The 23,378-nt window shown below is 47.4% G+C and overlaps 1 protein-coding gene across 1 annotated transcript; it reads right to left on the bottom strand.

The window, feature by feature from the left end:
* Window positions 1–19,935: 19,935 nt before the first annotated feature.
* On the bottom strand, window positions 19,936–21,924 carry LOC135906330 (uncharacterized). Its single transcript, XM_065437672.2, has 5 exons — window positions 21,646–21,924; window positions 21,138–21,235; window positions 20,804–21,075; window positions 20,451–20,740; window positions 19,936–20,180 (listed from the first exon to the last, which is right to left on the bottom strand). The coding sequence occupies exons 2-5, from the start codon at window positions 21,185–21,187 to the stop codon at window positions 19,989–19,991; spliced, it is 804 nt and encodes a 267-aa protein (XP_065293744.1). The 5' UTR covers window positions 21,188–21,235; window positions 21,646–21,924; the 3' UTR covers window positions 19,936–19,988.
* Between the last annotated feature and the right edge of the window lie 1,454 nt (window positions 21,925–23,378).

Genomic DNA, 23,378 nt, shown 5'->3' with positions numbered 1-23,378 from the left:
TTTTATTACGCAGTGGCATTTACATTTTAATTTATGTAAAAGACATTACCCGCATCACGGCGAGCTGCCAAAAATACTTGTTAATGTCTTTATAACAAGGACTGATTTCTTCATCTATTTTAATTAGAAGGATGTATTTGCTTTCTTGACACAACGGTATCTGCTGAACCCCAATTATATAATTCATTTGAGACAAAACTGGCTGCGGTTGCAAGGCCGCGTTCGGTGATGTTTTCTTTTTAGCAACCACAGGTTTAGATTACTCTGCAAAATAAGCATCTTTTCATGAGTGATATATATATATATATATATATATATATATATATATATATATATATATATATATATATATATATATATATATATATATATATATATATATCCTTGGTGCCAGTGTTTGTTGGCTTCTTCTGTTAAGACTAATATAATCGGGCCCCTCGGTTAACCCCCTTTCTTCTCATTCTTTATATATGTATATATATACACGAGAAGAAAGGGGGTTATCCGATGGGCCCCATACCGTGGCGCCGTTTCCCCATCCACTTTCTTCGGTATTCTTATTATTAGTGGAACCCTGGGAGCGTCAGCCGGCGCCACCACTCATAAACCTTGGTGTCTACAGCATGAGGCACGAGAACGTGATCTTTTTGGGTGAAGGCAACCGGTCAGTAAACCCACACACGCTACCTGAAGGCATCAATGTTGCCGGATTATAAACCCTCGGTCATTACATAACGAGGGTCCTACCTTTTAGAGCATGCTCCATCAGCCTGTCGTTTGACACCGTTCAGTCTGGCCGGTGTAAACCTTTACAAACATCATTGGTATGGAATATACAACCTCTGACGAGCATTTAACCAACGGACATTCATACCTCGTTTGACACCCTCGTTTGCAAGGTGAAAAACAAAGCTGGAAGGAACAGGGTTGAACCCCAGTAACCGAAGGTGAGACCTTTCGTAACGCGTGAATAGGTGAAATAGGCGGAAACACTTCCAGTAGGATGGATATTGATGTATATGCCCCGAACCAGCCTTTTCCAGAGAAGTCAGTGGACATGGCTGTTTTGACATTTTACTGGACTATTATAGGCTTACCTTTTTATTTTCGGAAATGCCAATTTTCGTAGCCCATTTATTCATCGCGTGCATAGGCAGAAACACTTCCAATATGATATAGATTTAAGTATATACCACGAACCAGCGTATTCCTGAGAAGTCAGTGGACATGGCTGTTTCGACATTTTACTGGGCTATAGGCTTACCTTTTTATTTTCGGAAATGCCAATTTTCGTAGCCCATTTATTCATCGCGTGAATAGGCAGAAACACTTCCAATATAACATAGACTTATGTATAAACCACGAACCAACGTATTCCAGAGAAGTCAGCGCACATGGCTGTTTCGACATTTTACTGGACTATAGCCTTACCTTTTTATTTTCGGAAATGCCAATTTTCGTTGCCCATTTATTCATCGCGTGAATAGGCAGAAACACTTCCAATATAACATAGACTTATGTATAAACCACGAACCAACGTATTCCAGAGAAGTCAGTGCGCATGGCTGTTTCGACATTTTACTGGGCTATAGGCTTACCTTTTTATTTTCGGAAATCCCAATTTTCGTAGCCAATTTATTCATCGCGTGAATAGGCAGAAACACTTCCAATATGATATAGATTTATGTGTATACCATGAACCAACGTATTCCAGAGAAGTCAGTGCACGTGGCTGTTTCGACATTTTACTGGACTATAGCCTTACCTTTTTATTTTCGGAAATGCCAATTTTCGTAGCCAATTTATTCATCGCGTGAATAGGCAAAAACACTTCCAATATGATATAGATGTATGTGTATACCACGAACCAACGTATTCCAGAGAAGTCAGTGCACGTGGCTGTTTCGACATTTTACTGGACTATAGCCTTACCTTTCTATTTTCGGAAATGCCAATTTTGTAGCCCAGTTATTCATCGCGTGAATAGGCAGAAACACTTCCGATATAACATAAACTTATGTATAAACCACGAACCAACGTATTCCACAGAAGTCAGTGCACATGCCTGTTTCGACATTTTACTGGACTATAGGCTTACCTTTTTATTTTCGGAAATGCCAATTTTCGTAGCCAATTTATTCATCGCGTGAATAGGCAGAAACACTTCCAATATAACATAGACTTATGTATAAACCACGAACCAACGTATTCCAGAGAAGTCAGTGCACATGGCTGTTTCGACATTTTACTGGGCTATAGCCTTACCTTTTTATTTTCGGAAATGCCAATTTTCGTAGCCAATTTATTCATCGCGTGAATAGGCGGAAACACTTCCAATATGATATAGATTTATGTGTATACCACGAACCAACGTACTCCAGAGAAGTCAGTGCACATGGCTGTTTCGACATTTTACTGGGCTATAGCCTTACCTTTTTATTTTCGGAAATGCCAATTTTCGTTGCCCATTAATTCATCGCGTGAATAGGCAGAAACACTTCCAATATAACATAGACTTATGTATAAACCACGAACCAACGTATTCCAGAGAAGTCAGTGCACATGGCTGTTTCGACATTTTACTGGACTATAGCCTTACCTTTTTATTTTCGGAAATCCCAATTTTCGTAGCCAATTTATTCATCGCGTGAATAGGCAGAAACACTTCCAATATGATATAGATTTATGTGTATACTACGAGCCAACGTATTCCAGAGAAGTCAGTGCACATGGCTGTTTCGACATTTTACTGGACTATAGCCTTACCTTTTTATTTTCGGAAATCCCAATTTTCGTAGCCAATTTATTCATCGCGTGAATAGGCAGAAACACTTCCAATATGATATAGATTTATGTGTATACTACGAGCCAACGTATTCCAGAGAAGTCAGTGCACATGGCTGTTTCGACATTTTACTGGACTATAGCCTTACCTTTTTATTTTCGGAAATGCCAATTTTCGTAGCCAAATTATTCATCGCGTGAATAGGCAAAAACACTTCCAATATGATATAGACTTTTGTGTATACCACGAACCAACGTATTCCAAAGAAGCCAGTGCACATGGCTGTTTCGACATCTTACTGGGCTTACCTTTTTATTTTCGGAAATGCCAATTTTCGTAGCCAATTTATTCATCGCGTGCATAGGCAGAAACACTTCCAATATGATATAGATTTATGTGTATACTACGAGCCAACGTATTCCAGAGAAGTCAGTGCATATGGCTGTTTCGACATTTTACTGGGCTATAGCCTTACCTTTTTATTTTCGGAAATGCCAATTTTCGTAGCCAATTTATTCATCGCGTGAATAGGCAGAACCACTTCCAATATGATATAGATTTATGTGTATACCATGAACCAACGTATTCCAGAGAAGTAAGTGCACATGGCTGTTTCGACATTTTACTGGGCTATAGCCTTACCTTTTTATTTTCGGAAATGCCAATTTTCGTAGCCAATTTATTCATCGCGTGAATAGGCAGAAACACTTCCAATATAACATAGACTTATGTATAAACCACGAACCAACGTATTCCAGAGAAGTCAGTGCACATGGCTGTTTCGACATTTTACTGGGCTATAGCCTTACCTTTTTATTTTCGGAAATGCCAATTTTCGTAGCCAATTTATTCATCGCGTGAATAGGCAGAAACACTTCCAATATGATATAGATTTATGTGTATACCACGAACCAACGTACTCCAGAGAAGTCAGTGCACATGGCTGTTTCGACATTTTACTGGGCTATAGCCTCACCTTTTTATTTTCGGAAATGCCAATTTTCGTTGCCCATTTATTCATCGCGTGAATAGGCAGAAACACTTCCAATATAACATAGACTTATGTATAAACCACGAACCAACGTATTCCAGAGAAGTCAGTGCACATGGCTGTTTCGACATTTTACTGGACTATAGCCTTACCTTTTTTATTTTCGGAAATGCCAATTTTCGTAGCCAATTTATTCATCGCGTGAATAGGCAGAAACACTTCCAATATGATATAGATTTATGTGTATACTACGAGCCAACGTATTCCAGAGAAGTCAGTGCACATGGCTGTTTCGACATTTTACTGGACTATAGCCTTACCTTTTTATTTTCGGAAATGCCAATTTTCGTAGCCAAATTATTCATCGCGTGAATAGGCAAAAACACTTCCAATATGATATAGACTTATGTGTATACCACGAACCAACGTATTCCAGAGAAGTCAGTGCACATGGCTGTTTCGACATCTTACTGGGCTTACCTTTTTATTTTCGGAAATGCCAATTTTCGTAGCCAATTTATTCATCGCGTGCATAGGCAGAAACACTTCCAATATGATATAGACTTATGTATATACCACGAACCAACGTACTCCAGAGAAGTCAGTGCACATGGCTGTTTCGACATTTTACTGGACTATAGGCTTACCTATCTTTTTTTTTTCGGAAATACCGATTTTTGTAGTCCTGTTATTCATCGCGTGAATAGGCAGAAATACTTTCTATAGGATAGAAATTGATTTATATGCCACGAACCAGCGTTTTCAGGAGAAGCGATTGGCCCTGGCTGCGCTGACATTGTAACAGGCTATAGGCTTGCCTTTCTTGTTAGGGAAAGCCAATCTGCGCACGTCCATTTATTCATCGCGTTAACTGGCGCCAGTAGGTGCATTCCCAGAGGAAGGGGTGTATGCGCCGAACCAGCGGCTTCCGGAGAACTAATTGGGCCTGGCTGCACTGATATTGTAACAGGCTGTAGACTTGCATTTCTTGTTAAGGAAAGCCAATCTGCGCTTGTCCCTCGATGCATCGCGTAAATTGGCGTCAGCACGAAGCAGTAATTATGTGTTGAATGGGTACATTTGTTTCACTTAGGGCACGCAGGTACGTTTTGTTGTACAAAGCGTGCACTGGCCCGCCGCTCCATCGCGAAAAATAAATGTTATGACGCTAGGGCAGCTCGCACCAAGACGAAGCACGCTGCGCTAAGAGTACAGTCTGTGTACTAGGGACACATGGGCTGTTCTGCGGGCCACTGTAATATCGTTCCGCGAGAAATGCAGTCAGCGTAAAGTACGAGGGTATGCGCATTGCTGGAATGCCAAAACCCTCTCTCTCTCTTTTTTTTTTTGAGGACGCAGCTGCGGTCAGGGCTCGTCTTTTGCACCTCACATTGAGCGCGATAGTGAAATTAGAGAATACTAGGTAATGAGGCTCTTGATTTCTTTAAATGTCTTTATTCTTTTTCTTTACAGGAATGCACTGAATTAGTTAAACAAGGGGCGGGAATGAAGAAAGAGAGAGGAGTCGTGATGGAGGAAAATTATAAACTGCATCGGGGGGCGGGGAGGGGGGGGAGGGTAGGGAACTGACGGTCGAGATGGAGAAGCCTGGTGCCAGTGGCCGGAACGTCAGGATTATCCAAGAATACTCGTTGCGACCGCCGTAGCTCGTTGGCGGCTGCAGTGGTGTTCTGCCCGAGTAATGCCAGGATATGGGGGAAGCAGGTCGCCATTGTGTCGGGAGCAAAGCAAACGGCCCGTTGCTTAGGGCCAGAGAACAGCAGGCAGTCCTAGATTAGATGCTGGAGGTCCTTCCGGGCGTTCCAGGAGGTGCAGCTACCCATGCGCGAATGTTCCAGGTCATCAAGTTCTTCCTTCCTGCGAATACGCTGCACGAAGAAACTGCTAAATTTTCTGACAAAGTTTCCTTTTATTCTGTTTTGTTGTCATTCTTGTCCTGGGAGAAGTACTACTATATTCGTGTTTCGAATCTGTGTCTTGACTGTTACATACTCACTGGTGGCGCTTTGAGGCTGGCATCTTTACCAGGTGCCGCAACTGCCGCTGGAACAGCGATTATGGCAGAACGAAGCTTTCTAATAATGTCGGTAGATGGCAGCATATATCGCCGCCGCGCGCCGAATAGGCTTTCTCTGAAACCATTGTCGGGTCCTTACAGCACAGAAGAAGCAAGCTGAAATTAAGTTCTGGAGCTTTGCGCACCAAAACCACCACCTGATTAGAAGTCACGCTATAGTGGGGGACTGCAACAGAACGTATACTACCTGTGGCTCTTTAACGTGCACCAAATACACGGTACGAGAGGATTTTCGCATTCCGCCTCCATGGAAACGCGACTGGACTCGAACATACAACGTCGTGCCCAACATCACAACGCCATAGCCACTGGGCAACAACGGAAGATGGTAGCAAATTTCTTTCTTTCCAGTGTGCCCTAGACACAGCGCGAAGTTCAAGTCAGCTCAACTAGTCGCGCCATCAGTACTAGCTAGTACGACGTAATTAAGCCGCGAGTATTATTGGCTCTAGAATCCACGCCCCGGTGATGGCTTTCTTGGAGTAGCAGATCTCGAAGCCTTTACATTTGCTGGTTACAGGAGCCAGAAACACCTCGTTGCCACTATGTTTTCGCGATCACGTTGTGTCGTCCATTGCAGAAGTGCCGTTAGCTGTCACGACCAAATGACCGGTGTTCCTTCAAAGCCTACGCTAACAAAGGGCTCCCCTCTATCGCGAATGGTGACGCACTGCACCTGTTTCAACTTGCAGATGGAAGTCGCTGAGCCGTCCGGCCTGCTACCACCATATGCTACCATCGCCTTCTTGAAGCGCGAGCTGCTTATACTTTCAATAAAGAAAGCCGTTAATAAAGCGACGAGAACTTACGCAAACACCGCCTTTTGATCTAATTTAAACGTGCCGCTGCAACGTTAAGGTAGTTGGTCTTTCGGAAACGCAGACAGCTGTCGTCTACCAGCTCACCCTGCACCCCTGACGTCGCTGAGAACTAGTGTAGGTAGTTCCCCTTGAACCTCTTGTCCTTCCTAGATTTCACAACCTATTGCGGCAGCACACGCATAATTAAGCACCGAGTAATTATTTCATTGCTTCCTTACCAGCACAAGAGCAGTAGATTGGGGCCTCCATGACATCAATAATTGCTTCACGACTAATTGGCTTGCAACAGGCATCAGCAGGACAAATTTATCTATAGCATGCATACTGCAGTCAATGCCAATGCACCCGAGCCAGCTGACGCCGGCGAGCACTTAGAGCATCAACTGGAACTTGACAGGAGGCTGAACTCTTTCAAAGACTTCCTTTATTTCAATCACAGTCTCGCGCGTCCGCTCCGCGCTGCGAGTCCACTGCGAGGGAGGACTTGGGTGCCGCCTGAAGAGCACAATGTGGCAGCAAAGGACCGTGGCAGCAAAGGACCGTGGCAGCAAAGGACCGTGGCAGCAAAGGACCGTGGCAGCAAAGGACCGTGGCAGCAAAGGACCGTGGCAGCACACGGGAAACAGCGCCGGCAAGAGCCCTGGGATCTGTAGCGGCACCAGCAAAAAGAACAAATCTCGTTAATCAAAGCAGTGCAACGACTAAAACGCTAACAAATCAAATCGTAACACCCGCTACATGTGTAATCACATGCGAGTGCGATATGCAATGTCACCCCGCAGGCGGTTCCCAAGCATGGTTCTAGAATAGAATATCATAACGGAGCCTGAAAGTGGCCTTTCACAGATTCAGGCGAATATGAAAATACAATGATGCGTTCCAGCCGCAGATGACTTGTTCGCATATATGTTGATAATACACGTACATGAAAATGCGATGGCCGAGCCCAAAGGTTGGCGGCGCAGCCATCTCCGGAAAGGGCAGGCGGCGCGACGAAGCACCGCTTGCATCGAGCCGTCCGAAGAGCACGAGGCGGCAGCGAAACTCCTCCGCATGGTTTCCCGCCCCACGGAGGCCACGAGGTAGATCCGGCAGAACCGTAGCTGAGCCAGGAACACTGTGCACCAAGCGCCCATACGGGAGGCCAAAGGGACCTGAAACTGCGATGGCGGAAATAAAGAAAAAAACGTTAGTAAAGCGCAACCAATGGTGGGATGTACTCACCCCGAGAAGGCGGTGACGGACGGGCGCTGAACGAAAGGCGGGGGACGCGAAAAATAAAGACGTAGGTTTCTTCGAAGACCCATGGCAAAGGCAGGCACGTGAAAATATTGCAGCTGTGGCCGTAGCTCTGACGATGAGTTGGCGTTTTTCCGGAGATGGCCGAAGAACACACTGAGCCACGGAAGTTGCACCACACGGCAATGCGCAATTGGCAAATGTTGCTGTGCATGGGCGTCGGACCTGCAATGAGCGCAAGAACTGGTGAAGCAAAACAGAAGGTAACGAAGACAGGATGTACTCACGTGAAAAGGCAGCGGAACTTCGGTGGTCCAAAAGGCATGGCGGGGTTCATTCGTAACACGCGAAAAGGCGTCGTCGAAATGCGAAAAACGGTTCGAGACTGCAACGAAACAATGGAAGTTAGCAGAAGAGAAAGCTGCAACACCCGTTCGTCGGTGTCACCCGACTGCCTAATTCCGAATGCTAAATTGCGCACGGGAAGCACTTATCGTTCAAGAGCACCTCTGTCGCGCGCGGGCATTCCTTGACACGATAAGGTGCGCCATTTGCAACCGCATTCGGAACGGGTCGCCGTCCGCAACGCAAGCGTAAAAGGGGCAACCCTATACAAGCTAGTCCTTCCCAGTGTTCGCTAAACCTGAAGCTCGTGTTCGACGACACCCCTCACGCTTCCGTCACTGACGGGACCCGACGTAACGACGGCGGACCATGAAACCTTCCGTTCAATTGAGCGCAGCAATATAGTCGTCGCAATATCGTTAGACACAAATCACGCTCGAGGAGGCTCACCTTTAGTTAACGAAGCCCGCTGTTCCGAGTCGGCTCCCTCCGCGCCGGCCCTCTGCGGTGTGGTCGCGGTGGTTTCCAGATGCCCCCGACGACCGGCCTGCTCTCCGTGTAGTACAAGCACGCGCACATGAAAACCATAGTCCGGTCCAGTTCAGGGGTCCCTCGGGCAGGCAGCACAGACAAGTTGCAACGCGAAGTGACTCCGCGGTGCAGCTACGTTGTCTGCTTAAAAAGGCAAGCGCAAACGGCGCCGACCAATCGTGGAATGTTCTAGAAGCTTCTATCTTGATAACGAGCAGAGGCGGCGCGCACGCCCTGGGAGGAACAGCGAGTGACGCAGCACTTCTGCTGTGCTCGCTCCTATCATCAGACTATAGCTTCTTGACGGCGTCGTTCGCTAGCGCGTGTGCTTTCTATTGAGTGTATTTGAAATGTTGTCATAAACAGCTATAATTTTCCATCTTTGCCAGACAGCGACCATATTATGTTCTGTTGCAAAGCTGACGCAGACCGCGACGATAGCTTGAAATAGTGAAGCCTGTAATGATCCACCTATTTTGCTGTTTGAGGAGCAGACGACACAGATCAGTTTTATCCACCGGGCTCTTAAGATATTAACATTGTTGGGACGTTAAAAACTGAGCGTTGGTGCTGTTTAGGAGACAGCCACCACCTTGGGAAAACGCAAGATTAGGTGTGCGATACGTATGAGTGGTCATACACCGGAGGTTTGAGTTATCGGTTGCCTGTAATGACGGCGACTAAGTAGCCCCATAGACTCAAATAGACTATGAGAGAAAAGGCTGACTTTTTATTTCTTTGAAATTCTGAGGAGATATATACAAGACCTTTTCGATTTGGCAACAAAAAAATATCTGGTGTCGTGGGTTCGGCGAACGATGTCCAGACGTGTTCCGATACGCAGTGATGGTGAGAAAGAGCTCCCTTAGTATACAACTGCTGGAACGAATTGAAGCAGGGTACGTTAGTCTGTCGCTGACAACGTTCGAAGCGCTAGAGATAGATCGATTGCGGAGTTCTGTCTTCAGGGCGTATGAAACTCAACGACCGCTGTCATTGAAAAGAGAAAGAACACAGAAAGGTGGGGGGGGGGGGGGGGGTGGCGAGGCAAGCAACAAGTTGCAGTATAAAAGTCTCTCTAATCAAATATTAGAACATAGGAACTCCCATAGCACCTTCACCAACTTCTGGTGTAATTACTCTATGTGCCGGCATTTTGAGGACAACGGCAAAGGACACGTTGAATAGTTCCCTCGCTACATGAGCCGTTAGAAGCACAGCTGTCGGTTATTCCGATGGGAAAACCTAAAGATTTTGTGAAAGCTACGCAAAGCCACCCACAGCGAAGTACAGGTGTCTGTGTTCGACATAGACCAGGTGGATAACGGAGGCAATGAAAGCAATCAATGCAGACGTGTGTGATGCAAACTTGGTTATGTTCCATAAGACATTGTCGTGAGACATCATTCACAAGCACTCAGTTTCCTTTCGTCACCAATGTGTCACTGACAAGAGTCTCGAGAAAACTTTCGGCCCCCTGGCTTTATCAAATCTATCTGTTATTAAGAGGAAGCTCTACCTCGGGTGCTCCTGTATACCTAAATACATGTAAAATAGAACTCGTTTTTCTCGGCAACCACTGCACGAAATTTGACGAAGTTTGTTGCATTTAAAACAAAAATTTTAATCTAGTGGCTGTTCTTCTCGAATTTTTTATTTAGGTTGTTAATTTTTTAATTAAAATTGGCAAAAATCAAAACTTTTCTGAAATCCAGGCTATAAAGTTTACAACTTTGTAACTCGGCAATGAAAAATGATGTCATAATTATGTGAATTGCATATAATAGTACATCTAAAGCGGACAAAATTGATATGTTAGACATAAATCTCAAAAACATTTTGTAATACTGAAATGCAGCTTTCTCAGAGCCCTTGTACACCACGTAACAAATTCTCGTAAGATGTCTATTGACGTACCAAATTTGTCCACTTGAATGATCTAATGGATGCCCTTTACAGAGCTGCGATACCGGTTCTTGAAGCAAAGTTATTAATTTGTAAACTTGCGGTTTCTTTTTTTTAACCTTACGTATTCTTTAAAATTCTTTTAACAAAGTTCAGATTCTAAATCGAGAATCCTCTTCCAACAGTCACTAGATACTCTCTCTCTCTTTTTCTCTCAAACTCAATAAAGTTCATTAAAATCGGTCCAGGGGTTGCCTCAGAAAGGCCTTTCTGTGTTTTACATGTATTTGAATAGACCGCGCCGGAGTTGGGCCCGGCCTAAAGCTTCCTCTTAATTATGAAGAACTGATCAAATAATTCAGTGTTCCACTGATGGTTCTTGTGTATATTCTCGAAATTGTTGGCACATTTCCTGTTCGTTGAAGTTCCACATTTGTGGAAGTCGGGAACTCCGGCAATAAGCCGCTAAACGCGGCCACGCCCTGAAAGTAGCTCTCAAAGGCGGAGCGAGATTTCTCGGCGGCTTTCAAATCTCCCGCCGAGCAACGCCAAATGCGAAAGCAGTTTGGCAGCCAGCGCCATCATTCCCCTTTCCCTGTAAACACGCAGCGAATTGCGCGCCCTCCGAGACTCGCAACGCCGCACTTTGCTAAAATTTGTCGATAGATAGCGGTTGAGTGCTCCTTGGCTGCAGCTCGGTAGCGTGGTTACAGGATAGGTCCCTAAAGAAAGAGGGCATTGAGAGGAAGCTTCGGGTAGGGCCCAACTCCGACGCGGCCTATTCAAATATATGTAAAAGGCAAAACGGTTTTCTGAGATAACCCCTGGACCTATTTTAATGCAATTTAATGCCTTTGAGAAAGTTAAATCCTAGTGACTTCTGGAAGCGGAATTTCGATTTATGGCCTGAATTCTGTTAGAGAGATTTTCAAAAATTTAGAAATTCGAAAAGAAAGAAGCACAAATTTTACAAATGAATACCTCTACAATAAAAACAGATATCGCGGTTCTCTAAACGGCACCCATTAGACCATTGAAAGCGGACAAGTTCAATATGTAATTTTGTATCTTTAGTGAATTTGTTAGGTTGCGTACACGGGTTCTGCAAAATCTGTAATTTCATATTACTAAATTGTTTTCAGATTCATTTGTGACATATAAATTTTGTCCGCTTTAGGCGTAGTATTCGATGCAATTTACAGAATTCTGGTATCATTATTAATTGCTGAGCGACAGAGTAGTAAACTTGATAGTTTCTTTTTCTGAAACTTTTCGATTTTTGCCAATTTTTAATTAAGAAATGGACGACCTAATTCAAGAAGTCCAAACAAACAGTCAGTAGATTTTAGGTTTTTCTTTCAAATGCAACAAACCTCGCCAAATTTGGTACAGTGGTTGCCGAGAAAAACGAATTATCCTTTTACATGTATTTATGTAGGAGCAGCCAGCTAAAGCTTCTTCTTAAGACATTGTTTTTGTTTTTCTATTTTCTTTTCTATAAATGTTCATACATATTGAAGAAAGAAGGAAATGTACCACATTCATCTGTTTTGAGAGCGTCGCAACAGCTGCAGCGTGAGAGAGAGAGAGAGAGACAAAGAGGAGGAAAGACAGGGAGGTTAGCCAGTGTAAGTACCGGCTGGCTACCCTGTGCTGGGGAAAGGGGTAAAGGGAATAAAAGGAGAAAGAAGAACAGGGGAAAAAATTAAGGAAATTCACGCAGTACCGCGATACTACGCGATACAACACTCAAAGGCGATCGCACAATTCGCATGTCCTTAAAAACTTCAGCAAAGCCCTTAAGGCCTTGAGTGCCGAAGCCCGTCCGGACCAGTGTCCTAGAGCCTTCTCCTCTGTAAAGGGGCGATTGTCCAGTTTTTCGAGCGCGGTTACGAGCACTGTTCTTGGTACTTTGTAGCTGGGACTGTCACAAAGGAGCGTGAGTGTTTATCTCCAAACCTCCCCGCATGTTCTTGGCACTTTGTAGCTGGGACAGTCACAAAGGAGCGTGAGTGTTTATCTCCAAACCTCCCCGCATTTTGTATTGCCAAAGTAATACGTAATGCACCTTATCTGTAGGCTGCCAATCTGTGAGGCTCTAATACTAAACATAACGTCACGGTAACTTATCTTCCCCTAACTTAAATATTACCCGCGGTGATAGCGCACTTGCTAAGTGGCGTTGGCGTTGTACAGCTGAGAGGTTGCAGGTTCGAAATGTAAAAACGTTGGTGTACTTCGATTTGACTGCACGTTAAATAACTCCAAAATAATCCGCAGACCCACTTTACGGTGTTCCTCATTATCATATCATGGTTTAGTCACGTAATACCTGAGAATTTAATCTTAATTTCACAATTTGGCATCGGAAACAAAATAAACAAGGAAAGAAAGCAGGCACCCTGTCTACATGTCTCCCTGTCTCATTTATTATTATTTGTTTTTATTGCTGCCATTCTTAAATGCGAACTGTTGGTGCTTTTGCGACGAATCTTCGCAAATCCCCCTCGTCGGTGCAAGCCAGAGTATGCAAGGTGGCAGGAAAAACGACAAGGACGACGACAACAAAATGACGCTTTCCTCTCTCTCTCTCTCTCTCTCTCTCTCTCTCTCTCTCGTTCTACCGTTTTTCTTTAATGCGAAAGCATTTCTGTGGTTGCCCGACGATAAAACGGTTCGTCCGTTCCTCCTTCGCGTAAGACGATCGCTTTCAAGATAGAACCAGCCAGCTGCGCAAGAAGACGACGACGAACGCGCGAGCATTGGCATGAAAATTTGGGGTGGGCCGAAATCCTCGCGCCCAGCCGAGTGTCCTTCAGGACCCCAACTTGGGGAAATAATGTTTTACCACCATCACTCCCACCAGTTTGTAATATGGGGAAAGGCCAAGTTAAATTTCGGGGTGGGCCTACTTATAATTGGGGATAAGCCAAGCTGAAATCTGTTCGTGGGTCAACTTCAAATTTTTCGGTGGGCATACTTATGTCAGTGGGTGGGCCACATTGAAGTTTGGGAGCGGGCCAACTTGAAATTTGGGTGTGGGCCTACTTGAGATCTTGGGGTGGCTCAATGTCCAATTAAACGTTGCTGAGCGCCCTTCGAGTTATGAACACCTCGCGGTCAGGCGAGCGCGTTGAGACGCTTGGCGCGTTTTCATTGGGCCTCACCGAGGCGCAGTCAGAACGCAGAAATGGTGGGCGACCCTAATCTTTCACCTAGGTGTCTCTCAGTGGCACTCGCACCTCGATGTTGGTGCTCTTTAGCTTAACTTTAGGCGAACGCAGCATACGAACCGAACTCGAATGCAACTGTTTTTAATTAAATAGCCTGTTAATGATCATGCCAGCATCTTGTGTGTGACGTCATTAGGGACGTCATAATTTCCGCCTTTTACATCCGGGTTTCCAGGAATCTCTCCAAAGTAGTGCTCACGTGGAGGATCCAAGTTATACATTTCTGCGGTTTGGTCTGCGGTAAGCAGTAATTTCTCATTATTATAATTATTTCAGACAATTCCGTAACTCCACATGTTGCTTAAGATGTGCTCTGATATCATAACTCTAATTAAGCCCATAAATTTTGCACTGTCCTATTCTTTCTCAATTTTTTTTCTGATGTATCTTTATTTTCATCCCCGCTCGTCTCAGTGACTTCTATTTAATTTTAATTATTGCAAACACTTCAGTAACTCAAATTGTAACTAAACTTATGCTCTTAAATTATATATATAGTGAAACGCATAAATTCTGTACTGCACTGTTGTTTTATTTACTTATTTATTTTGAATTTTGTCTCCGGCAGTCTCGGTGGTTTCTAAATAATTCAAGTTATTCCACACCCTTCAGCAACTGAACATGTAACTAAATTTATGGTCTGATATCATATCTTAAGGAAACCCATAAATTTTGTACAGTACTATTCTTTTCTATTTTTTCTTATTTATTTTGACTTTCATCCACGTTCGTCTCAGTGATTTCAGATAATTATAATTATTCCAGACACTTCAGTAACTCAGCACGTAACTAGACGTATACTCTGATATCATATCAATAAAGAAAGTCATGAATTTTGTACTGCACTACTTATATTTCTATTCTTTCTTCCTTTATTTAATTTCGTCCCCGGTCATCTCAGTTATTTATAATTTATCCTAATTATTCCGTACACTTCAGTATCTCAACATGTAACTAAAATAATGCTCTGATAACATTTCTATAACTAAACCCATAAATTTTCTACTGTACTATATTTTAAATTTTTTCTGATTCATCTTAAATTTCGTCTCCGGAAGTCTCACTGATTTCTAATTATTTCCAATTATTGCAGACACTTCCGTAACTCAAGCTGTAAATAAACTTACGCTCTGATATAATGTCTATATATAATGAAACCCGTGAATTCTGTACTGTTATTGTAGTATTTCTTTCTCAATTTTTTCTGGTCTATTTTGATCTTCGTTCCCGCTCGTCTCAGTGATTTCTAATTAATTCTAATTATTCCAGATACTTCGGTAATTCAACTTGTACGCTTATGCACTGATATCATATCTGTAATGAAACCCATGAATTTTGCATTGTACTATGTTTTCTTTTACCGATTTATTTTGAACTTCCTACCAGGTCGTCTCAGGGGTTCAAGTGCCAGTGGTGCTCAAGAAATAAGGGTGTCAGTTGATCCTTGAGCCACTAAAGAACAAGAACGTCCACTATACCGAAGGCACCACGATCTTGGAGCTAATTAGAAGACAAAAAATATCAAAATAAATTCTGGGGGTTTACGTGCCAAAACCACCTTCCGATTATGAAGCACGTCGCAGTGGAATACTCCGGAAATTTCGACCACCTGGGGTTCTTTAACGTGCGCCTAAATCTAAGTACACGGGTGTTTTAAGTGTTCTAAGAACGGAGAGGCTGGGAGGCTGGTCCCGTTGAGCTCCCCTTTCCATCAGAAGCAAGTCAGGTCTTGAACCGTAGCGGCGTCCTCCGCCAGCTGAACAGCCCAGAGGTGGTATGAGCGTTCGCCGAGAAGTAGAGCTTGCCATTGCTCGGCGGTGTGCATTTTAGCATTGTGATTTATGCTGTGTCCGATACTGTTTGGAGGTGATGGGCATTCCCACATACTGTGATGAAGGTCTGCACGAGGGGATGATGGCCGTCGTCGCCGGTTTATACGGAAAGTGCGGACGCAAAAACCCTGATTCGAGCACTTAGCTGATGCTGCGGTAGATTGTTTACAGGTACCCTGAGCCTACACGTGTCGCAATGGACGACGGAACACCAACTGGCTGATTTTTTCACGAGCCTGACCTGTGCTGCATGCTTCTCTGTGGGGCGGCAGAACTCGAGATGCAGCAAAAACATGGAACAAGCAGTTGCTCCCGCACAGCTTGCTGACACTTTTACAGCGAAGCTGTACACTCTGCCGTCCAAGGAAATTTTTGTGCCATTGTTGGCGGGGTAAGAAAGAAACTCCGCATTCGTGGGCCGATCCCGGAGATAGTGCACTGCGGGCCGACCCGCGGCGCAGGATGAAGCAGACGTTAAGCACTCGCCATACGTGGGCCGATCCCGAAGATAGTGCAGTGCCGGGCCGATAAGCGGCGGAGGTGAAGCAGACGTTAAGCACTCGCCATACGTGAGCCGATCCCGAAGATAGTGCAGTGCCGGGCCGATAAACGGCAAAGGTGAAGCAGACGTTAAGCAATCGCCATACGTGGGCCGATCCCGAAGATAGTACAGTGGCGGGCCGATAAGCGGCGGAGGTGAAGCAGACGTTAAGCACTCGCCATACGTGAGCCGATCCCGAACATAGTGCAGTGCCGGGCCGATAAGCGGCGGAGGTGAAGCAGACGTTAAGCACTCGCCATACGTGGGCCGATCCCGAAGATAGTGCAATGGCGGGCCGATAAGCGGCGGAGGTGAAGCAGACGTTAAGCACTCGCCATGCGTGAGCCGATCCCGAAGATAGTGCAGTGCCGGGCCGATAAGCGGCGGAGGTGAAGCAGACGTTAAGCACTCGCCATACGTGAGCCGATACCGAAGTTAGTGCAGTGCCGGGCCGATAAGCGGCGGAGGTGAAGCAGACGTTAAGCACTCGCCATACGTGAGCCGATCCCGAAGATAGTGCAGTGCCGGGCCGATAAGCGGCGGAGGTGAAGCAGACGTTAAGCACTCGCCATACGTGGGCCGATAAGCGGCGGAGGTGAAGCAGACGTTAAGCACTCGCCATACGTGAGCCGATCCCGAAGATAGTGCAGTGCCGGGCCGATAAGCGGCGGAGGTAGAGCAGACGTTAAGCACTCGCTATACGTGGGCCGATCCCGAAGATAGTGCAGTGCCGGGCCGATAAGCGGCGGAGGTGAAGCAGACGTTAAGCACTCGCCATACGTGGGCCGATCCCGAAGATAGTACAGTGGCGGGCCGATAAGCGGCGGAGGTGAAGCAGGCGTTAAGCACTCGCCATACGTGAGCCGATCCCGAACATAGTGCAGTGCCGGGCCGATAAGCGGCGGAGGTGAAGCAGACGTTAAGCACTCGCCATACGTGAGCCGATCCCGAAGATAGTGCAGTGCCGGGCCGATAAGCGGTGGAGGTGAAGCAGACGTTAAGCACTCGCCATACGTGGGCCGATCCCGAAGATAGTGCAATGGCGGGCCGATAAGCGGCGGAGGTGAAGCAGACGTTAAGCACTCGCCATACGTGAGCCGATCCCGAAGATAGTGCAGTGCCGGGCCGATAAGCGGCGGAGGTGAAGCAGACGTTAAGCACTCGCCATACGTGAGCCGATACCGAAGATAGTGCAGTGCCGGGCCGATAAGCGGCGGAGGTGAAGCAGACGTTAAGCACTCGCCATACGTGAGCCGATCCCGAAGATAGTGCAGTGCCGGGCCGATAAGCGGCGGAGGTGAAGCAGACGTTAAGCACTCGCCATACGTGAGCCGATCCCGAAGATAGTGCAGTGCCGGGCCGATAAGCGGCGGAGGTAGAGCAGACGTTAAGCACTCGCTATACGTGGGCCGATCCCGAAGATAGTGCAGTGCCGGGCCGATAAGCGGCGGAGGTGAAGCAGACGTTAAGCACTCGCCATACGTGGGCCGATCCCGAAGATAGTGCAGTGCCGGGCCGATAAGCGGCGGAGGTGAAGCAGACGTTAAGCACTCGCCATACGTGGGCCGATCCCGAAGATAGTGCAGTGCCGGGCCGATAAGCGGCGGAGGTGAAGCAGACGTTAAGCACTCGCCATACGTGAGCCGATCCCGAAGCTAGTGCAGTGCCGGGCCGATAAGCGGCGGAGGTGAAGCAGACGTTAAGCACTCGCCATACGTGGGCCGATCCCGAAGATAGTGCAGTGCCGGGCCGATAAGCGGCGGAGGTGAAGCAGACGTTAAGCACTCGCCATACGTGAGCCGATCCCGAAGATAGTGCAGTGCCGGGCCGATAAGCGGCGGAGGTGAAGCAGACGTTAAGCACTCGCCATACGTGGGCCGATCCCGAAGATAGTGCAGTGCCGGGCCGATAAGCGGCGGAGGTGAAGCAGACGTTAAGCACTCGCCATACGTGGGCCGATCCCGAAGATAGTGCAGTGCCGGGCCGATAAGCGGCGGAGGTGAAGCAGACGTTAAGCACTCGCCATACGTTGGCCGATCCCGAAGATGGTGCAGTGCCGGGCCGATGAGCGGCGGAGGTGAAGCAGACGTTAAGCACTCGCCATACGTGAGCCGATCCCGAAGATGGTGCAGTGCCGGGCCGATAAGCGGCGGAGTTGAAGCAGACGTTAAGCACTCGCCATACGTGAGCCGATCCCGAAGCTAGTGCAGTGCCGGGCCGATAAGCGGCGGAGGTGAAGCAGACGTTAAGCACTCGCCATACGTGGGCCGATCCCGAAGGTAGTGCACTGCCGGGCCGATAAGCGGCGGAGGTGAAGCAGACGTTAAGCACTCGCCATACGTTGGCCGATCCCGAAGATGGTGCAGCGCCGGGCCGATGAGCGGCGGAGGTGAAGCAGACGTTAAGCACTCGCCATACGTGGGCCGATCCCGAAGATAGTGCAGTGCCGGGCCGATAAGCGGCGGAGGTGAAGCAGACGTTAAGCACTCGCCATACGTGAGCCGATCCCGAAGATAGTGCAGTGCCGGGCCGATAAGCGGCGGAGGTGAAGCAGACGTTAAGCACTCGCCATACGTGGGCCGATCCCGAAGATAGTGCAGTGCCGGGCCGATAAGCGGCGGAGGTGAAGCAGACGTTAAGCACTCGCCATACGTTGGCCGATCCCGAAGATGGTGCAGTGCCGGGCCGATCAGCGGCGGAGGTGAAGCAGACGTTAAGCACTCGGCATACGTGGGCCGATCCCGAAGATAGTGCAGTGCCGGGCCGTACTGTGGCGGAGGTGAAGCAGGCGTTAAGCACTCGCCATACGTGGGCCGATCCCGAAGACAGTGCAATGCCGGGCCCACTCGCGGCGGAGGTGCAGTTTTCCATTAAGGGCCCACATACACAGCTTCGCTCGTCATCCTTCACAGAGTGGAAGAGCACCGTTTTTTTTTTAGCTTCAAGATCACGCCCACGTGCATGCACTCTCGTGTATTGCAGCAGTCCCGTTAGCTGCCACGACCAAGTGACGCGTGTTGCTTGAAAGCCTACGCTAAAAAAAGGCTCTCTTCTATCATGACTGACGATTCACCATACAGATGGTCGTCGCTGTTCCATCCGGCAAGCTACCACCATATCCTACATGGCGCTTCGCGGCCTCCATTTTCCGCGAGCTGCAGGACTTACCATTTCAGTGAAGAAAGCCGTCAATAAGGTAACCCCAACGCTTCGCCAGAACCCACGTAAATACCGCCTTTTTATCGAATTAATTTAAACGTGCCATTGTAAGGTTAGGATTGCTAAAGTCTTTCGGAATCGATGGCACTCGTCTACCAGCTCACCCTGCACAGCCATCGTAGCTGAGAACTAGTGCAGGTGGGTTACAGTACTGAGTCCTGAGTCCTATAAGTACTGAGTCATTATTGCACAATTCACTTACTAGCACAGGAGCATTAATGTGCGTAGATCGGGACCTCCGTGGCATCAATAATTCCTTCGACTAAATGGCTTGCGACAGGCATCAGCAGGGTAAAGCTGCTATTGCATGCAATAACACCGTCAATGCGAATGCGCCCAAGCCAGCTGACGCCGGCGGGCACTTAAAGCATCGGCAGGAACTAGACAAAAGGATGAACTTTTTATACACTTCCTTTATTTCAATCTGTCACGCGTCATCTCAGGTCTGCTAGCGGAAGTCCACTGCTAAGGAGAAGTTGGGCGCCGCCTGAAGACCGCAATGTGGCAGCAAAAGTCCGTGGCAGCAAAGGAAGCTCAGATAGCAGATGGCATGACGACAGCACGAAACCAGCCGTCGCAGCAGCACGAGGCAGCAGAGCCGGCAGCATGCGGGAAACGGCGCCAGCAAGAGCCCAGGGACCTGTAACGACAGGAGGAAAATAAAAATGTAATTCATCGAAACAGCACAACGACTAAAACGCGAAACAAATCTAATCGTAACACCCAATGCAATCACATACGAGCGCGATACGCAATGTCACCCCGCAGCCGGTTTCTAAGTACGGTTGTAGAATATAATATCGTAACGGCGACTGAATGTGACGTTTCACAAATGCAGGCAAATGAAAGAACACACTGATGCGTTCCAGTCGCAGACGACTTGTCGCATGTATGTGGATAATATACGTACATAAATATGCGATGGCCGAGCCCGAAGCTTGGCCGAGCCCGAAGCTCGGCGGAGCAGCGAAGCAATGCGGACCATGGCCGAGAAGGATGGCGCAGCCATTTCCGCAACGGCCAGACGGGGCGACGAAGCACGGCTTTCACCGAGCCGCCCGAAGACCACGAGGCGGCAGCGAAACTCCTCCGCACGGTTTCCAGCCGAACGAAGGCCACGGGGTAGACCCAGCAGAAACGTAGCTGAGCCAGGAGCGATGTGGAGCAAGCGCCCATACAGGAGCCCAAAAGTACGCGTAACTGCGATGCAAGAAATAAAGAAAAAAAGTTAGCACAGCGTAAGCAACGGTGGGATGTACTCACCCTGAAAATGCGGTGACGGACGGGCGCGAAAAACGCTACAGAAGAAGTAGCAGGACTCGGGCGCTGAGCGAAAGGCCGGTGTCGCGAAAAAAAGTTGGTTTCTTCGAAGACCCATGGCAAAGGGAGGCGCATGAAAACATTGCAACTGTGGCCGTAGCTCTGACGATGAGTTGGCGTTTTTCCAGAGATGGCCGAAGAACGCACTGAGCCACGGAAGTTGCACCACACGGCAATGCGCAATTGGCAAATGTCGCTGTGCATGGGCGTCGGACCTGCAATGAGCGCAAGAACTGGTTAAGCAAAACAGAAGGTAACGAAGACAGGATGTACTCACGTGAAAAGGCAGCGGAACTTCGGTGGTCCAAAAGCCATGGCGGGGTTCATTCGTAACACGCGAAAAGGCGTCGTCGAAATGCGAAAAACGGTTCGAGACTGCAACGAAACAATGGAAGTTAGCAGAAGAGAAAGCTGCAACACCCGTTCGTCGGTGTCACCCGACTGCCTAATTCCGAATGCTAAATTGCGCACGGGAAGCACTTATCGTTCAAGAGCACCTCTGTCGCGCGCGGGCATTCCTTGACACGATAAGGTGCGCCGTTTGCAACCGCATTCGGAACGGGTCGCCGTCCGCAACGCAAGCGTAAAAGGGGCAACCCTATACAAGCTAGTCCTTCCCAGTGTTCGCTAAACCTGAAGCTCGTGTTCGACGACACCCCTCACGCTTCCGTCACTGACGGGACCCGACGTAACGACGGCGGACCAAGAAACCTTCGAGTCAACTGAGCGCAGCAATATAGTCGTCGCAATATCGTTAGACACAAATCACGCTCGAGGAGGCTCACCTTTAGTTAACGAAGCCCGCTATTCCGAGTCGGCTCCCTCCGCGTAGGCCCCCTGCGATGTGGTCGTGGTGGTTTCCGGATGGCCCCGACGACCGGCCTGCTGTCCGAGTACAAGCACGCGCACATGAAAACCATAGTCCGGTCCAGTTCAGAGGTCCCTCGGGCAGGCAGCACAGACAAGTTGCAAAGCGAAGTGACTCCGCGGTGCAGCTACGTTGTCTGCTTAAAAAGGCAAGCGCAAACGGCGCCGACCAATCGTGGAATGTTCTAGAAGCTTCTATCTCGATAACGAGCAGAGGCGACGCGCACGCCCAGGGAGGAACAGCGAGTGACGCAATACTTCTGCTAGGCTCGCTCCTATCATCAAACTACTGCTTCTTGGCGGCGTCGTTTGCTTGCTTGTGTGCGTTCTATTGAGCGTATTTCAAATGTTGTCATAAACAGCTATAACTTGCCGTCTTTGCCAGACAGCGACCATATTATGTTCTGTTGCAAAGCTGACGTAGACCGCAAAGAAAACTTGATATACCGAAGCCTACTATGATGCCACTTGCTTTCTATAGGGAGCAGATGACACAGACCAGTTAGGAATCTAAAAATTGAGCGTGGGTGCTGCTTAAAACAAAGGCACTGCCTTGAGAAAATGCGTTTGTGTATGCGATCGTGCACCTGTCCCTCACTACCCCCCTTCCACTCTCTATCTCAACTTTGTATTCCGTCTTTCCCGTCCCCCAGAGTAGGGTAGCCAACCAGCCGCATTTCTGGTTAATATCCCTGCCTTCTCTCTTTCTTTCCTCATCCACACCTATATACGTATGCGATCTGCATGGGTCGTCATACACCAGAGGTATGCGCTATCGCTTGACTGTAGTGAAGCCGACTAAGTAGCTCCATAGGCTCAAATATGATATGGGAGAACAAGGGGGCATTGTATTGCTTTTGGAAGTTTTCGGAGAGAAATGCGCACAGAAACTTTGCGGTTTGCATTGGCGACAAAAACAAAATTATGGTGCCGTGGTTTCGGTGAACGATGTCCAGGCGTTTTCCAATACGCACTGTGACGGTGTGAAAGAGGTGCCTTATATATATAGGTATTGTAACTTATTGAAACACGGACCCTTATTATGTCGCTGACATCGTTCGAAGCGCTTGAAGTAAACGGATTGCGAAATTCTTTCTGAGCAAATGAAACACAACGACCGCTGTGATTTAAAAAGAAAAGGGGGGTGGGAAAGGTGAGGAACACGTTGTAGTATCGAAGTCTTCCTAATGAGATATTAGAACGTAGAAACTGTAACCGTAATGCACACCGGGCAACGTTGGCGGCTAAATGCAACGCGGACTCTTGCATGGGTAATGATGTTATTGTTTCGCCCTTTTTATATTTGAGTCAACGATTTACCATAAAGGGCATGCGCAGTCGTGGTTTTCTTTCATGAAATTTTTTGTGGGCTGCCAGGATTTACTTTGTAAAGAACGTAAGTGAAGGTATGCGCAACGTTAGTGATAGAAGAACTTTAGTACCGTATAGAATATGCGTGATTCTGACGCTGGACTATCGACGCTGGACGAGGGAGGCCGACGGCGGATTTTTTGCGACATGGGGCCCTTGTCGTCATAGCGTTATTAGTTCCCTCGCTGCGTGACCCGTCGAAAGTACACCGGTCGGCTGTTCCAATGAGGAAAGCAAATTATCTGCGAAAGAAACGTCAAGCCACACTCAGCAGAGTACT

This window comes from Dermacentor albipictus, chromosome 5 (genome assembly GCF_038994185.2).
Source record: "Dermacentor albipictus isolate Rhodes 1998 colony chromosome 5, USDA_Dalb.pri_finalv2, whole genome shotgun sequence".
In the NCBI taxonomy this organism is placed as follows: domain Eukaryota; kingdom Metazoa; phylum Arthropoda; class Arachnida; order Ixodida; family Ixodidae; genus Dermacentor; species Dermacentor albipictus.
The sequence above is the reverse complement of the archived record's forward strand: the minus strand, read 5'-3'. Positions and strand labels throughout refer to the sequence as shown.

Bases quoted from the DNA above. Each gene is read 5' to 3' on its own strand.
- LOC135906330 (XM_065437672.2), bottom strand. From the start codon at position 21,187: ATGAACCCCGCCATGGCTTTTGGACCACCGAAGTTCCGCTGCCTTTTC. The intron at 21,076-21,137 runs GTGAGTACATCC...CGCTCATTGCAG, and splicing joins AAGTTCCGCTGCCTTTTCAC to GTCCGACGCCCATGCACAGC. The intron at 20,181-20,450 runs GTACGTATATTA...CTGTCGTTACAG, and splicing joins CTCGGCCATCGCATATTTAT to GTCCCTGGGCTCTTGCTGGC.